General features: G+C 36.0%; 1 protein-coding gene across 1 annotated transcript in view; it reads left to right on the forward strand.

Moving 5' to 3' along the window:
* The window catches only part of Antxr2 (ANTXR cell adhesion molecule 2), a 148,659-nt gene that overhangs the window by 74,343 nt on the left and 55,281 nt on the right, over positions 1 to 19,035 (forward strand). The window contains exons 13-16 of the mRNA XM_045142695.1: positions 10,174 to 10,218; positions 11,112 to 11,204; positions 16,434 to 16,598; positions 16,830 to 16,910. Coding sequence (XP_044998630.1) covers positions 10,174 to 10,218; positions 11,112 to 11,204; positions 16,434 to 16,598; positions 16,830 to 16,910 — 384 coding nt within the window. The remainder of the gene's footprint in view (positions 1 to 10,173; positions 10,219 to 11,111; positions 11,205 to 16,433; positions 16,599 to 16,829; positions 16,911 to 19,035) is intronic.

Here is a 19,035-nt window from a genome sequence, read left to right on the forward strand (position 1 = left end):
GTCACCTTCCCTTGTCCCCCATTTCCCTTGCAATTTCAGGCACTGTGTTGTACTCTTGTATTTATTAATTGTACTTCAGTCAGCTTTTACAAGGCAACTTTACCATCATTCATCTCTGAGAAGTTGGCCTATGGAGGAGGCATGGAATTCTTTCAGACAACAGTAGACACAAGAAGCCTCCTGTCTCTTTGCTGAAATAATCAGTTTCCTGCCATAGTAATTTATGTTCAAACAGTTTCCTGTTGTAATCTTGATTATTCTAGATACAGCTATTTTAAGGTGGTTAACATTCTTGAGTCTCAAATTAAAAACAAAGACACCTTAATGTGATTTATGTTCCTTGTCATATTTTATTTAAAATTTACAATGTTGCATGCCCTCCTTCCCTTCACTACTTTATAATTTCATTTACAATTGATAGTAGGGCTCACGGTGTCAATGTATATGAAAGTTTCTTTAAATACATTTCAGTTTAAAAATTGAAATGGACACTTAAGGAAAGTTTTATATGTTTTCCAAAGTTTGTTTGGACCACCATTTTGGATGTTTTAGAAGGATCCAGTCATCAGTTAGTTAGACCATGTCCACTCTAATCTGAAGGTTTACAGATAATAAATCATGAAATATGGAATAACGTTTGTGAATAGAGAAACCCCTTTAGGTGTGTGATAGGATGTCAGAAAGGCCCCCTTTTCTTACAAACATCTTTAATGCTTATTATTTCTGGACTTTATTTCATAGAGAAAAACCACCTTTATTTTATATTTGGAAATATAGAATGAAAAGCAGCTAGTCCTGAGTGAACTTTTATTTAAAGACAGGTGTAAATGAATCCCTGAAAATGTCCTATAAAGGAGGTTTGAAGTAGCGACAAGCTAGAGGCAAAATTCTGCATACCGCTGTTTGCCAATATACGTTGATCAGGGTGTAGACAGCAGCTACCATACCGGGAAGTGGACATACACATGCCTGCGATGTAATGTGTGAGTACAGCGGACTAAATGCTCAGTAGCAACGTGTGTGGACATAAGGAACATGCAAGGAGTGTTTTGGAGAGTGTAGATCCAAAAATGAGTTTGGGTAGTGAATAAGTATTGCCTGTTAGTGAAAGACATTCTATGTAAGTGTATATTAAATTATTAGCTACTGAGTTATGCCTTTGGAATTCTTCTCTCTGACCTTGTAACAAAAGTAGTTTGAGGAGAGGTTTCCCATATCTTCTAGGCAGTTGGGACTCATCTGGGAATGATAAACACTGAAGAGATTTGGTCATCATGACACCTTCCTAAGGAGTTTTATTTGCTGTGCAATAGTGCACAGGTCTGGCTCTCATGGGGATCCAGATTGTATCTAACTGAGTTCTGTCAGGGAGAGGAATGGGAGTCCAGTGATAGTGCACCTTTGATGTGTCCACAAGAAACAAAGTTTACTAGAGCAAAATGAAGAGGTGACATGAAAAGAAAAGGTGAGACTATAACCTTGTGAAGGAAAAGATCTCTTGTATTTAACATGGTTTTGAGGAACACTTGTGGCAAGTTTATTTTGATTTTTCTTCTTAGAGACCACAGTTGTTCAGTGCGGATACTAGAATGTGGCCATTTAAATCATTTTCACCATTACTAGGGATCAATTTTACATTGATTGCTATCGTTACTGATTCTATAACATTTTAATGGAAAATGAAACATTCAGTGCAACTTGATATTGCACACATTTCCTTTTACTTGAGTTAACTTTAAGCATTAGCAGCAAATATTAAGTCTAGTTTTTCTACTGAAACATGGCAAAACATCTTTAAGTGTCTGTCACCAGGCACTTAGGATACACCTACTGTCCCTTCCATAGATTGGGTAGGTTTAGGACACTCATCAGGATGCAGAACCAGGAAAAATGTCCTGGACTGAGGCCTTGATACCAGTCACATGTTCCTCACTCTGTCATTTTGAATCTTCTGTATTTTTTAATTATAAGTTCTGAATCATATTTTATGAGTGATTGAATAAGTCTGCCTAGAGAATAAATTTTACAGAAATCTAAGCAATGACTCTGTGACAGCAATGTTCCTAGCATTTTAGAGATTCTCAGAGTTACTTATTTATTTGCCTGCATCATGGAAGATCTCTAACTTTGCCTGTCAGACTTCAAATAATGGTGATTTTCACTATGAGAAAAAGATGAGCAGAGTCATTTCCAGAGGATGATGCAGTTTGGAAAAGGGCCCTGTGTCAGAATGCATGGAAATCCCTGAAGATATTCATCCAGGTCTTAGATGAATCCTTGAATCTATGACTGTCCCCTTGGCAGAAAATACTGGGCTTCACAGATGTTATTACACTAAGGCTCTTGATGTAAAGAAATTGCCCTTTGTATCTGGCCACTCAAGATGCCTTGAATATACAACTATCTTATAAATTTCAATCTTAGCGTTCATTTTAAAACATATATTTCAAGAATGAGAGAGGTGATTTAATGTGTCACATTTATTTGCCTTGGTATGACTGGGTTGTCCATGGAGAAGCAGGAATTAGAACAAATAATACTTGGAGGACTCTATCTAGTAACACTTTCAGTGGAGGAGCCCTTATGACAAGTTGAATGATCAGGTGCTACCATTAATTAGTGAGTGATAGCTGGTGTTGAGTTTGCAGACTTCATAAGAGGAAAAGTTCTTACAGGAAGCCCTCTCTTGCCATCTGTTTTATGTTGGCATCTTGCTCATAGAGAATTCTCTTATCTGTCTTCCAACATAGCTGTTTTCTTTAATAAAGTGCAGCACCCTTTCTTTTTCCTTGGATTATAAGAGCGCGGGAGGCATGACAACGGGTTAAACCAAATCTTATTATGTATTGAATGGTGAATGAGATACCAGAAAAGGTAAAGGCTTATTTTACTGTTTAGTATAGATGATATGTTGAATTTATTGCAGACTTGTTTCACTAAACAGGATAGCAAACTTGACAGCCATATATTGGTCTCATTTGTGAAATCCATACACACTCTGCAATACAGATGTAAGGCTAATGAGGTGGCAAACAAAGGCTTTCTGGAGTGTTGTCTGTGAATCTTTTATACAGCTGCAAATAAATAGTGGAATGTGCTGGAAATGATAAATGTTCACATTGCTCCAGCATCCTTGGCCAGACTTTTTCAGCCTTTAAGGAAAATTTTAAGTTAATATTTCTCTAGTGTACTTAGAACATTACAGAAAGACTGTGAGCCTTGATCAAGACAAGATTTTAAAAGTTAGCTACTTAAGAAGGTAAGCTCAAGTTGAGCATCATGATGGGGATATATTTCATGGAGGTGTATAGAATAAATTTCTTAGCCAGTAACAGCTGTGCTGCTCTTTTAACTAGTAATGATGCTTCTATATGGAGCTTTTTTTTTATCATTGAAGAGGGCTTCTTGTGTTTTTATTGAGTTACTTTTGATGCAGCTTGATTTTGGGGGGAATGAACAATAAAACAGAAGCAATTTAAATTTTATATGCCTTCCTGGAACCATTAATTGAAGTGATTTATGTTTGGTTGCCTCATGAAGTACAGTGTGATGTTAAGATGTATTGCTTCCATGGTAATATTTTCCAACAGAGTATCATTTATGAAATAGTATCAAATTCATTTTGGTCTTAGTTTATTTGTTTTGACAGAAGCACCTTAACTGCTGGTAAAATATTTGTTCAACTGCTTTCCCAAGGTCCTATTTGGCCTTGCAAATTGTATTTATATTCTAGAGTTCTGGCTATTATTTTAGTTCAAAGTATTATTCTTTGAACATCAATGAATTTGCTAAGGAGGAAAGAAAAAGAATGAGACAACCAGGACCATAATTTTAGTCTGAATGTTGAAAACATCCAACTTTATGAAATTCAAAACAGAACTTCCCAAGTAATAGTAAAATAAAACATAGTGTTTATGTCCTTCAAAGGAAAGCCACTGACTTAGCTCCATGATGTATATTAAACAGAAAAGGAAAAATAAAATGAAGACACAGGTATATTTTAAACAAATTCTTGTCAACATTAAGGATGCTTTTTTCTATTGTCTGTGTGCTTGTAGGCAGTTAGCCAGAATCACTTCTGAATTACTACTTGATGTACAGTCATTATACAGTATCTTTTTTAAAAATCCAAAGCCGTTCAATGTTGACAGTTCTTTTCACTCTTTTCTGAATATCGGAACATATGATTGCATCAAGCTGGCTGCAGGCTCCCGTGCTGACATTTTCTAGTGCAAAGAATGCCCACATCACTCGAACATTTGAAAAGTGTTAATGAGCAGATCAAAAGGACTGTTGCCTGAAGCAGCTAACTTTTTTTTTTTTTTTAAAGAAATCGGCTTTCCTCCAAACAGAAATCTTCATTCTAACAGCTAAGTAGATGAGATGTAATCCTCCCTGATGATGATAATAACAAATGAAAAAAATTGGAGAAGAATCAAACTCTGCATATGGTTCATAACGTGGTGAAAGTGTTTTCCAGAATTTTCAGTACAGAGCTGAAGGCTGGGAAGTGGAAAAAAATCCTGGCAACTAGGCAATATTATGCCTTTTAAAATCTGCAAATTCTCATAAAATATGGTGCATATGAATACATCCTTCTCTAAATGAATGTGCTCTTGTACTATTTAATATAAGAATGGGAGTCTTGTGACTGTTATTTTTAATGTATTTGGAAAAAAGTAAGCTTTCTTTCTCTACTTAATTTTACTGAAAAGTAGGACTCTGAGTTTTTGATGTAAACTTTCAACATTATTGGCTTGTGGGGCAAATGACAGTATTGTCTAACTCCATATGAAGACTTTGTCCAATCTTTTATTCCCTCTATCTCTCTGTCTTTCAATCTTAATTATAAATTTTAAATTTTTATGGATTTATTTGAAAGAGGGCAAGATGCATAGCAAATGAGAGAGAGAGAAAGAGAGAGAGAAAGAGCGAGCACACCACGGCTTTCAGCCACTGCAAACAAACTCCAGATGCATGTGCCATGTTGTGCATCTGGCTTACATGGGTCCTGGGGAATTGAGCCTAGAACCAGGGTCCTTAGGCTTCACAGGCAAGTGCTTAACTGCTATGCCATCTCTTCATCCCTATATTATATTATTTAACCAACTAACAAAGAAGTAGGTTATACCACGACTTTTTGATAACTTCTTAGGTTTTGATAAACCCTCTCCTGTCCCTTTCCTTCTTTCCATCCCTTTCCGTTAATGCTCCTTTCGTCTTTCCACCCCTAGTATTCTGCTTCTCTACTTGCATGTCTACTATTCCCTCCCCTTTGTCCCTCCCTACTCATGGCTCTCGCTTCTCTGGTGTTTCTAATTCCACCTTATATTCAAATCTAAATATTTGAGGCTTAAGTCCCACATATGACAGAGAATATTTGTCTTTCTGAGCCTGGGTTACCTCATTTAGTATAATTTTCAAGACTCATCTTTGAATTTCAGTTTCTTTTTTTTTTTTTCTTACAGCTGAGTAAAACTCCATTGTGTTTAAGTACCACATCATCACTCTCCACTCATCAGTTGATGGGCATTTGGTTGATGCCATTTCCTAGCTATTGTAAATAGAGCAGCAATATACATATATTACCTAATGTGTAGAGTCCTTAGGGTATATATCTACAAGTCATATAACTGGGTCATATGAAGATGTATTTTTAGTACTTTATGAAGACTCTACATTGATACAAATATTTCTTTGAGAATTTTGCCTCTATGTTCAATGTTCATCACAGGTATTGGTCTATAGGAGAAAGAGAGAAAGTGTGAGTTTCTCTACTGGTTTTGCTATAGTGTAATATGCTCTGCATAGAAAGAAGGATAATTCCTTCATTTTCTACTTTGTGAAATCATTTAAAGGTCTGGTAGAATTCTGCAGTGAACATAACTTGGCCTATGGATTCTTTTTTTTTTTTTTTTGATAGGAAGATTTTTAAGTACTGCTAAATCTCATTGCTTGTTATATATTTCTTTATATTATTTATGTCATATTGGTTTAACATTGGAAGGTAATATACATTGAGAAATTTATCCATTTCTTTTATAATTTTCAGTTTGGTGGAAAACAGAATTTTGAAGGATATTCCTTTTGGCAGTTTCTCTGGTGTCTGTTGGAATCTCTCTCTCTCTCTCTCTCTCTCTCTCTTTCTTTTTAAGTCTCTAATGTTAGTAATCATGGACTTCTTTCTCTTTCATTGGGTTACTTTATCTAAGGGTTTGTTCAACTTTATCTTTTTAAAGAACCAACTCTTTGTTTCATTGATTCTTTTTCCCCCCCCACTTCTATTTCATTGATTTCTGTCCTGATCTTTGTAATATTTTCCAGTTGGTACTGTTGGGTTTGGATTGGTCTCGTTTATATGAGGCATTTGGGTGAATAAAGATACTTATTTAAGATCTATCTGCTTTTGTAATGCACATATTTAGAGCTATAAAATTCCCTCTTAGGATTGCTTTCTTCGGGTCTTATAGGTTTTGATGTTTTGTTTTCACATTCATTCAGTTACAGGAGCTTCTTCATTTCCTTCTGGTTTATTCAATGATCAGTCCATTATTCAGCAGTGTGTTGTTTAATCTCCAAGAGTTTGTGGGTTTTCGTTATTTTATTCTTGTTGCTTATTCTAGCTTTATTGAATTTTGCTTGGATAAAATCAAAGTAGATAATTCAGTTTTCATAATTTTTTTGAGTCTTGCTTTGTGTCCTAATATGTGGCCTTTTTTAGAGTAAGTTTATGGGCTACTGAGAAAGCGCATCCTGTGGTAGTTGGATGTAATATTTGGTCCACTTGGTCTATGGTTTCATCTAACTTAATTGTTTATTTTCTGTCTAGATTAACTATGTATTGTTGATAGTGGGCTGTTGAAGTTGCCCAGTATTGTAGTGATGTTTCCATTTGCATGGAATATCATTTTTCCATTCTTTCATGCTAAGATAGTGTCTTTCTTTGATAATGAGGTAAATTTTTGAAGACAGTTAATCTGTGGCTTTTGACTGGGGAATTCAGACCATTCATATTCAGAATTATTCTAAAAAGTGTGATTTAATCCATATCATGTTGATTATTTTGTAGAGTTTGGAGTTTTCTTTATTTTAATTTGCTTAGTAACTATTCTAGCATTGGTTATTTGTATTTCCTTGTATTCACATGTCTTTTCTCTGCTTTGTAGTACGTAGACTTTAGTCCTGGAGGTACTAGGTACTGCTTTGGGGATGGTGTAGGTGAAATGGCCTCCATTTGATTATACTTTGTTTTCATTCAGCTCAATGGCAAACTGTAGGTACTCCTGCAGCGAAGGAGTGAGTTACAACCCAGAACTGTAACTCACATGCTAGGACTACCCAGTAGTGGATAACTGGTGCCCATGTGGTGAAGGGACAATGATGACTAAAAGGAATCTTTGTGCTAGAACTCTGCCTGAATCCCAGGCTTAGTGGTGAATCATTGGTGCCCATTCATTGAAGGGAAGAGGATTCCTAAAGAGGATCCTGTACTAGAACTTACATTCTGATCCCAATTACAGTTTGGGGTCATCTGCACACAGTAGATGATGGGAAGAGAATTCCTAAACCTAAATCAAATTCATGCAGTGGAACTTTGTTATTATTTTATTAGCTTTTAAAGCTGAAAAACAGCTTATGTCCTGGATGAAGAAAATTGGGATGATCTTATGCTTTCCCAGGTGCCATTAAGTTTCTTAGTTCCCTGGATTTATTGGTTGACAGAAAAATTTGGTGCCTATTTTCTTTGGAATAAATGAGAGACTATTTTCATATATCTGTGTTATTAGCATACTTGTACTCAATATTTTATTTATAAATTTGGAGAGTGACTTTCACCCTTTGTGAACATTCTCAGTACCTTCAGCTCTACTTTAACTCATACTTTCAGCATCTGCTCTCTGCTAAGCACTTCATTGGGCACTTTTGGTATTTATAAAGGAGTAAAAATGCTTATTTCTCTTAGTAATATATGCTTTGGGGGATAATTTGAAAATCACAAATTTAATATATAGATCTAAGCTAATGCAGCATGATTGCTTCAACTATGCCTTTGAACCTACATTGTTATTATCTAGAAGTTAAAACAGTGGAAAATTGGTAGGCTAGTCTGGGATAGATAAATAAAATGGTCACTCTCTTTGAAGGTAAGTAGAGGCTGATCTGTCTGTTCTGATAGGTCCTTGGGGCTGAACTGTATAAGGAGTGATACAATATACTATGATATTTAGACAATGAGAATAGAAGAACTGGATCACATATATGTGCTCCAAAAGACATTTGTTTTCCAGCTTATAGTTTATGCTAAATGCAGGCTTCCTATAAAGGAAAAGTATACAATGATATCTCTTATTATCCCGTTGCAACTTTGACAGAAGTGGCTACAGAAAGATAATAAATTAAAACTTAACTTTCTCATTTCAGTGCTGAGGTAGATGATAAGTACAACATAAAAAAAGGAGAATTATTGAGGGGAGTGTATAGTAATCTTCAGGAGGAGACACTGTTTGTATTGTCAGAATTTTATATATCTGTGTAAGATGTACAGGTAATAATCACAATAAATTTGAAACCCTCACAAAGAAATGAAAATGATCTCAAATTTATTATGTTCAGACTTGGTGGAATGGGAAGAAGTACCTTAATCATTCTATAGTGAGAGACCTTCACACAACAGTTGAACAAGTAAGAATGGATGTACAGTTCCAACGCTCTTGAACAAAACTGAGCAATTCCTTGATTTGAATTGTGGGCATTAGATTGTCTAACCCATTCTGACTAGGAAAATAATGATTAAGCTTTGGTTATGAAACTATCGGCCTGGCGACAAAGGTCAGAATGAGGTATGGCCTCGAGACAAAATATCTAGATGCTTAACTGTAAGTATAGTATGTAACCATTAATGCCAAAATATATTGTAATTATAAACCATTACTCTATTCCATCATTATTATTAGTTAAAATGCTGAGAAGAGCTGAGGAATGATGAGTATCCAACCACTTTGTTTGAACACCATTTGTTATAATAGCCAAGCTACACTTTAAATTCCTATTATCAATTGTGGAAACAGCAGTTAAGATATTTGCTAAATGATTATGTACTAAAGTTTAACAAAATGACCAGATAATGCAGAACCATTTGATAAGAAATGGTTTACTTATCTCTTAACTAATAATCTCAATAGAAATGCAGTAATTTTCTTAGCTCTCAAATCTTAGAGTTTTGAATTGGGAAGAAAAATTGTGCATGTGTCTCTGGGTGTTTGTGTCCATGGCACAGCATGAGTGTGGAGGTTGGAGGACGACTTTGAGGTTTATATACTTGACCATCTTTAAAATGGGGTCTCTTGTCATAGGAATTGAGCTGTCAGACTACATGGAACATCAGACTAGCTGGCCCAAGACTTTTAGTATCTCCTGGCTTTCCCTCCCATTGTTTTAGGCACATTAAGATGACAGATGCATGCACCATTTTGCATCAAGTCTTATTGGGTCTGAGGAAACTGATCCCCGGCCAACAGGCTTTGCAAGCAAGCACCTTTTAACTTCTGATTACGTCTCTAGGCACATGTAGTACTTCCTTCTTAAGAACACAAATGTATAGCCTGATAACCTTGAATTAATTTTCTTTGACTACCATATTATTTCAAGCCAGTTCTCCAAATATTATCAATGACATTAAAATTTGAAATCTTTTCATTAAGGAAAACTTGAAATATTTCCAAACACAGATTAATAAGCTTTAATCCTCATATTCTCCCCACTCGGCTTCACAGATACCCAATTCTTAGTCAGTCTGGTTGTATTTGTCTCCTACCCTTTCATCCAAAGTATTGTGATGAAAATGTCAGGTCATACCATTTCCTCTATAATTATTTGTATATGCCTCAAATAATCAGTCTTTTAAAATGTCTTTTGAAAACATAGTCACGATGATTGTACAATGTGAAATAATAATGCTAAGTCAATGAGGCAGAAGTGGTAACTCATTTTAAGAATCAGTATTGTTTTAAACATTAAAGAAACAATGTCATAGGTCAAGGTCCATTGAGGGACATCTTTGGAGTTATCACAGTGTTTTGCTAGTCTGAATAGTGGTATTTTAATATCCATACTCTTGTTCTTGATTTATAAGCCTTTTAAGCCTTATTTCGTTTGTTAATTTTTTTGGAACAGGTTATCAAGGATCCTCCACCACCACCTCCACCTGCACCAAAGGAAGTGAGTATTTAGAAAATTTATATGGTCTCCCAGACTCCCTGTAGATGGCATTCCCAAATTATATCCGTTCCATCTATATTTTCTTTTCACTTTATGAAAATCAGTTGTTGCTTATCTTTTATGGGCCATAAGAGTGGGTCTTTCACTGATAGATTCAGAATGACCACAGGCTCAGTATGACACAGATATTTAACATATTTTCCTAGCCATGTGTTAATAGTACTTTGTCGCTTGTTTTGTCTATGAAAGGTTGAAATGTCCAACATGGGAGTTTAAAGATACTGTTACTTTCTTTACAATGATAATTGTTTTATATGACTCTATTAGCCAAAATCATATTAGCTGAGCTGGGCATGGTGGTGCATGCCTTTAATCCCAGCACTTGGGAGTCAGAGATAGGATAATCTCTGTTCATTCAAGGCCAATCTGAGACTAAATGGTGAATTCCAGGTCAGCCTGGCAAAGAGTGAGACCATACCTCAAAAAAATAGCAATGTAAACAAGAAATACATTAATATTGTATATTTTCAAAGCTTATGAAATGTCCTTTTCATTCTAAATTTGAGCTGGAATGCTGTCCTAACTTTAATGCTTTGTTTAAGTTTGATGAATTTAAGTTTCATGAACAAATTATGATAAGTGTTAAAAAAGAAAAGCAGCTTCTGATAACCAATGCATGATATAGGGAGATATTTGACAAAAGGAAGGAATCTTCATACTCTGAACAAGTCCACTTGAAATTTATATATGTGATCTTAAATATACTTCTCTATCCTTTCATGTGATTTTACATTTTCAATAGCAATAGAATTATTAGAAGCATTTAAAGGAGACCTATTGTCTGAACAATATTTTAACAAAGCAATTAAGCCCTTTTTGAAACATTATCACAGGAGGAAGAAGACCCTATGCCCAACAAGAAATGGCCAACTGTGGATGCTTCCTATTATGGTGGTCGTGGGGTTGGAGGAATTAAAAGAATGGAGGTGGGTATCTTAAAAAAATAGAAACTTCAGATCTGACATATGCATTTTTAGGTTTATAGGGCAATGAAAATTGTGGTTTAGCATTATCCATTTTCACTTTTTACCCATTTTCCTATGCCTTTTCTGGGTACATTTCTCTTCTGTGACATCATGCCAGTCATCTCAAAACTATTCAAAAACAACTGCAGTCATTAGTCAAAGGATTACATTGATAAGATTTCTGAATTCTAAAGGGTAAAAACAGTTAGGGTTTTTCTCACTATTTTGGAAAAAATTACTTCATGGAGCAACAACTTTGAAGAATCCAGTCATTTAGTTGCAACAATGCTTTTTGTTCAGTAGATCGAATAGTTAGGTACTAGTTGAGGAGAATATAAAAAGTTCAAATATTCAAACAGCTTGTCTGTGACTTCATCATGCATACAGAAGAAGCACAGTTAAACTTTCATGATCCTTCAGCCATCACTTGCTGATTCGGTAATTTGGAGTGTCTTTAAGAGTGATAGAGCCCTGGTTCTTGGGTAGGTATTTCCAGGAAGTGCCTTCTCAGAAAGGGTTAGAAGGACTACCTCAGGAGGCAAGATAAGAAAATGCCAGGCTTTTGATATTTCTGACATGGAGCAAAGTGAAATGACCTAAAATTTCCCCTACAGGCCCAAGGACAATTCCCATGTTTAGCCAAGAAAAAGCCATTTACTTTTGTGTCTGTCACCCCCAAACTGCCTCATTATGAACTGTCGTAGTTTATATTAGTGCCATTTTCTGCATTGAACTCTCGGACTAGCCCAAATTGTATATTAAAATTGAACTTGAACAGTATGTCTTAAAATTAGAAAAAAAAATCATGTCAAAGTGATAACGACTGGCATTGCTAGCATGGAGAAGCTAGCATTAATGTAGACAGATTAGCACCCTGTCCCAAGGAGCAATTCAAGGAATTTTGCAATCGATCCATTGACGGGGTTAAGTAAGTGTCTTTTTCTTTTGGTTGTCTTTTTTATACTTCTTCGAAAGGTGTTCTGATGTATTTTGCCATCATTGTACATGTTTCCTGTTGTCTTTCCTACTCTGTCCATTACTGCCAGCAAAGACTCATAAGCTAATTACCAACCCCACATTTTTATGCATTTCAGTAAAATTCATATTCTCACAGTGAGTTTCCCTTTTGAGAGTTACCAAAGTGTTTGTGCAAGTCACCTGACAGTGATTCTGACTATCTCGACCACATTTGATCTTAAAATAATGTACCTTTTCTCCAGAGCTTGCCCCTTCACTACTGAAATAGTAGTGTTTCCTCTGAGGGAAACACTTTATTGCTAGTAAGTCATGGAAGAAAGCTCTAACGCTGGTCTTGAGGAGAAGGTGCTGCATGTGTTCACATGTGGGTAGTGGGAAATATCAGCAGTCCAAGAGTAGCCAGAAAGCAAAAAGGAAAGGAGACCATCAAGCTATACTCTCCTTGGTGAACACACTTCCAGTGGTCTAAGACCTGTCCATAGGTCTCATCTCTTAAAGGACCTGCCACCTTTCTATAGAGCCAAGCTGATATTCAAGCCTTAATTGAATATAGGAGTCCTTAGGAGCATTCCAAACAAAAGGACAGCAATAGTTGTATGCTCAAGAGCCAAGAGCACGTGCATATTTCTAATTAGGTTGTAATTAAGTTTCAAGAGTTCTTGACTTTCAGTATGTGGAATTTTACCACTTACCTTCCTTTCCATGTGAAGAAAGTCTATGAAAGATTCAAACCTCCTTTAATAAGCCCAGATATATTTTAATCTTGGATAACTTTGGTCACACTGCTTCAAGAATATTCAATTAAAGGAACAGAAAAGAGAATGGCAGTGAATTAAAAAACACACACACACACACACACACACACAAAACTGAATGCAAACACAGATACAACAAGGAGAAATACAATGTACAAAAAGAGTAAGAAAATCTCTGAGTTGTGAAGGTATACTCTTAAACTTTATGCAACACAAATTTAAATGTGGAGAGGACAGCCAAATACAATTTGTTTTAAAGTTCACCTATCCAGACCTGCCAAGTACTTCCCTGTGCAAAAATGAGCTGAAACTGGGGAAAGTAAAGGAACAAATCCTAAGAACATCTGAACTATAAAGCAAATATTCATAACTGAGATTACATTAAGCAGGATTGATAATTTATCTAGATTTTTATCTTCTTTAACTATTTATTGAAGCTCTATGGCAATGGTGATCTCCAGAAATCTGGAACTCAGCTAATGTTAATAACAGCTGTTAGCACTACTAGCCTACAATACTTAAGAACTCCACATTCATTTTTCCTGCCAATTCTTTGTGAAACTGTTTTTGTTCTTGTTATTTGATTCTGAAAGTACTTCTGTATGATATAACTTCTCAGTCATCCAAGTATGCCCTGCAAACTATGGAATCTCGTTATTTCCAAGGAAGGCCAAGTGGATATAAAGAGTCTTACTGCCTTTACTCTACGTTTTCCATATTTAAAAGAAAACAGCATACATTGATTTTTCTGACTCCTTTTAGCTATCTATTCTTGCTATTCTTTTGTTATTTTAAGCTAATTCATTGTGACCCAACTAAAACATTGAAAAATATACACATGTACAGTGGTGTACATATGCTCAATTGCTGTCAGTACTTACAGGGAACCTCTGCAAGGTCTCTCCTAGTTTGAGCCTTTGAGGGGAAGTAACAGAGTGAATCATGTTGGTGGTGGTGACAGTTGATCATAATGGAAGGGCAGTTCCTTCATGAAACAAAGCTGATGAGAGCTACCAAAGAAATTCATTTAGTCCTTAGTGACTATGAGTCACATGTATAGCCAGTGAGACTCTGGATATGCCACATTGGGTCAGAACACTTGTGAATGCATCTAAGTTTTACCTACTTACCTCACTAGTAGGAATTATTTTTCTTAATTCTGACATTCACATGTTTACATAACCATCTCTCTCCCCCTCTCTATCTCTCTCTCCCTCTACCTCCCTCCCTCTCTCTTATTTCCTGAAATTGAGAATTTATAACTGCAATGTGGATGTGCCCTGGCTTTAGAGTTGCTTTATTTGATTTTGTTATGTTGAAAGGTTTTACAAGTATTAGTTTATCTAGGTGAAGATTCTGATTTGAAAAAGAAGGTCACATCTCTGAAAAGAGAGCCAGCTATGTAGCTCTAAAGGTTTAATGGTGATTCAAACAATTTTAACAACCTCATAAAGAACATTCTAGTACCGTTGATCACACTGAAAGACACAGATACATTTTAATGACTCAACAGGGTCTACTTGAAATTGAAAGCCCTTCTATAATTGTAGTAAAGAAAAGGTAAAAACATATAAGTGGCTTTATCAAACAGCCATGAATAATTCTTTCCTTAAAAAGCAATCAGGTATATCCCTACCCATCAGTTCAAGTCATTAAAATACTTAAAGGCTTTCAGTTGCTCCTTCATAGCAGTCACTTAACTGTGGCATCTTGCAGTATGTGGACAGGTCTTTCAGTTTCTTCTTAGTACTTGGCATGTCTTACCTCTGTCTTCAGTTAATGACCTAGAATTCCCTCAGCTCCTGATTGGATAAAATGCTTCTGAGGATAATGTCATATTCTTACCCTGAATTAGGTTCAGATTTGGCTCTTCATTTATGTTAAATTGAAAAATAAAGCAAATAATAATTGTTATTAATAATAAAAATTAATAAATTATTAAAAACTTTCAGTGAAAACTAAACTAAAACTTGTGCAATTCTAAGGTGTTCCTGGATTTTTCTCTTCAAGGTAGAGTCTGTATCAATTTTTAGTGTTTCAATCAATAATTTACTTATCAAATAATCATACTCAGATGACAGTAGTAATTAAGACCAAAGACTACTTTGCCAAATAAAATGTTACAAATGAATCTCATACGTAATTATTTTTCTCTCATAGGCAAGTGTGTGTTTCAATCATACTTTTAAATTTATTTTATTATTTTTAAAAATATATTTATGAGAGAGAGAGAGATAATGAATGAATGAATGAATGAGAATGTATACAAGCATGCTAGGTCCTCATGCTGCCACAAAGGAACTCCAGAAACATGCTCACTTTTGTGCATCTGGCTTGGTGTGGATACTAGGGAATTTAATCTGGTCTGGCAGGCTTTGAAAACAAGCATCTTTAACCTCTCCATAGCCCTCAGTCATACTTTTTCTCTTAATCAAACATGATGAACAATTTGAAAGGGTTTTGATATGACATAAATTTATAAAATTTAAAATAATGTGAAATGTATTAATCCATTTCATTTTACTTATGTTTAGATGCCCCTGCCCTGACAGTTACTAGCTGTGGTAGCTTTAAACACATCTCATAACATGTGGGTGCCACACTTCCTTCACGTGGAAGAAAAAGTATACTATCCCTTTACATTTTGTGTGATTTTGATAGAGACATACTAATCATGTAATAAATGCTAACATTCATCATTACCTAATCTACCTAGTTGTAGAATATAATTATAAACTGTCATCACTTTTCTTTTTCTTTTACTATTTTCTTTTCTTTTTTGGTTTTTTGAGCTTGGTCTCACTGTAGCTCAGGCTGACCTGGAATTCACTAAGTAGTGTTAGGGTGGCCTTGAACTCATGGTGAACCTCTTACCTCTGCCTCCCAAGTGCTGGGATTAAAGGCTTGTGCCACCATGCTCAGCCTTTCAATTTGTGTGAAAGCAACAGTCAGAGAGAGAAAGAGGCAGAGAAGGCAGGAGAGAGAATGGGCATATTAGGGCCTCCAGCCACTGCAAATGAACTCCGGTTGCATGCACCCCCTTATGCATCTGGCTGACGTGGGTTCTGGGGAATCGATTGTCCAACTGGGATTCTTAGGCTTCACAGGCAAACGCTTAACCACTAAGCCATCTCTCCAGCCCTGTCATAATTTTTCTATATAAACCACAACGTGACTCCTTGTTTGACACAACGGAGAAATGGTTGCATCAAATTTAATTGATTTCATATATTTACAAAAAGGTTTTTTTTTTTTTTTTTTTTGCACTAGGGTCTTGATGTTACATATAACAGAGTGCTAAGAAGCCTATTTAATCTCAGATAAAAGGAAATGGGTACCAATATACCTACTTCTCTTCTTGAACTAAATGGCACATTGTGGGACCATGAGATACCTCAGAGCTTTTTCCTCTGTGACATTTTCTGCCTGATAGCAGTGTCTCTCCTTCATTTGACAGGTTCGCTGGGGTGACAAGGGATCCACTGAAGAAGGCGCAAGGCTAGAAAAAGCCAAAAATGCAGTGGTGATGATTCCTGAAGAAGAGATACCTGTCACTCCCAGACCACCTCGACCCAAGCCTTCATACCAGACCACACAGACAAAGTGGTACACACCAATTAAGGTATTTGTCCAAAGTTTTGTGATTAAACTTAAACCTTCTAGAGAAAGTGTAGCTTTTATAGTCTGTCTTGTCCTGCACAGAGATCTAAGGTAGCTCAAATAGCAGGTAACTATTTTAGCTATAGCAACTACATGCTTTTTTAGCATAAGAACCCCCAAATTTTGTTTCTTTAGTTGATGAAGGAAATGAAGATACATTTCCTGAGAATTCATATATCCCACTTCCTTTTAGGGTCGTCTTGATGCACTTTGGGCTTTGCTTGCAAGGCAGTATGACCGGGTGTCCTTGATGCGACCACAGGAAGGAGATGAGGTTTGTGTATGGGTATCACTGGGAAAGTGTTCACTGGTGGGTGAAAGCAGTACAATATTAATTAAAAATAATTTTATAAATCTCAAATCAACTTAAGGAAGGAATTGATAATTTTTGGTGCAAGTTCCTCTTCATAGGGTGTTTAGTTATCAGTTGTTAAAATATATTTTCGAGCTGTAGTTTCATCACAGTCCCCTTTGCAGTGATAAAATTTATGTACCCACACTCTAACAAGCACACTCACTGCTTCAGCATTTAGCTTTGAAGATATGTGTCCTGAGATTTTTTAATACAGTAGCACCAAGAGACTGCAGTGTATGATCAGAAGTCTTCCTTCTAGCATTTTGTTGCAATGAGATCTTAGGGCCAAGCCTCAGAACCACTTCCTTCAGGTATCATCGTGTTTCCTGCTTCCAAATGGTTGATATAATCTAGTTTCTGGAATATGTGAAGCTGTCCTTAAAGTTATAAAGCATTATATAAACCTGTAATAATGATAAGTGGATATATAAACATAAATATGTATACAGATTTCCCCACCAAAGGGTCCACTTAAAACACTTGTTTTGGAAGTTTAGCTAGAATTGCTCTAGTTTTATAATTTCTTTAATAATTTATACTGTTTGCTACTGTATCAATAAAAGAAAAATTGTTCAAGACCTCTTCATATCTAACAGTGGCATGTTTGGCTCAGAGACCAGAACTGTTCTTAATATTAGATGGATTTATCATGCAGTGTCATCCTCACTCATTTGGATGAGGAGTGCATTTCATGTACCTCAGTTTCAGGGAATGTTACCTTCATGTGGATCAGTATTTATCTCATAATGCCAAGATAAGGTATGTATATTTTGTGTGAAATGGCTTCAATTTAAAATATGAAAGGATTCAAATTTTAAATTTTCACTCCTATCAACTTATAACTGATTCAACCATTTAGGATGTATAGTTCGAGAAAATATTCCCAGAATTTACTAGCAGAATGTCCCTTACCCTTTGCTGTGCTCATTGCTGGGGAGAACCAGTTGGTTTAGAGACAAGCTCTTGTATTATCAGGTCATTGTGATTCCTAGTTGAAGTTCTATTGTAAGGAAAGTTGTGCCTCAGTTTAGTCATGTGTGGTATATCTGTCAATAATTTTCATCTTATTAAGTCCCAGGTATTGAACTAACAGTGAGATATATTGTGGATAGAGTCGTAATCCCAATTCTATTCCTAGTACTTTATTTGTTCTTTTGACTACTCTGAATAGCATTTATTTTTAGTCACAATTTATACTACTTTTTATTCAACTCAATAATTTTAAATAATTTTATTTATTTATTTATTTGAGAAAGACAGAAATAGGCAGACAGAAAGAGCATGTCAGGGCCTCCTGCTACTGCAGATGACCTCCAGACACAAGCACTACTTTTAGTGCATCTGGCTTTATGTGGGGAATGGGGAATTGAACCGTGGCCATTAGGCTGTACAAGCAAGCACCTTAACTACTGAGCCATTGCTCCAGCCCTTTAACTCAGTAATTTTTACATTATTAATATAGATAAGTAATGGCTGATATCTGGTACTATTAAGGGGTTGGTTCAACTAGCCTCTGACCTTAAGAAATTTACAATTTTTTTAAGAAACAAGGTATATAAAAATATAAGACTTAGCCAGGTGTGGTGGCGCACACCTTTAATCCCAGCACTTGGGAGGCAGAGGTAGGAGGATCACTGCGATCTCAACGCCACCCTGAGACTACATAGTGAATTCCAGGTCAGCCTGGGCTAAAGCGAGACCCTACCTTGAAAAAAAACCTTATTTTGTAATGTGAAATGGGTATTCTCAAGTTCATAATAAAATCAGTTCTCCCTGGAAGGGTTGAAGAAAGCTTTTTTAGAAGTATAGACCTTGTGCAGGACATGAAGGTACATACCTGTAATCTCTGCAGTAGGGAGCCTGAATTAGAAGAATCTAGAATTTGAGGCCAGCCTAGTCTACCTGGTGAGGCCTAGCCTTAAAGAAAAGCTTGCCTAATCCAGGCATGCATGGTGTCACAGCACTCTGGAGGCAGGCAGAGGCAGCAGGATCACCTTCAGTTCAAGACCATCCTGATACTACATAGTTAATTCCAGGTCAGCCT

This window comes from Jaculus jaculus, chromosome 2, assembly GCF_020740685.1.
Source record: "Jaculus jaculus isolate mJacJac1 chromosome 2, mJacJac1.mat.Y.cur, whole genome shotgun sequence".
Lineage (NCBI taxonomy): Eukaryota > Metazoa > Chordata > Mammalia > Rodentia > Dipodidae > Jaculus > Jaculus jaculus.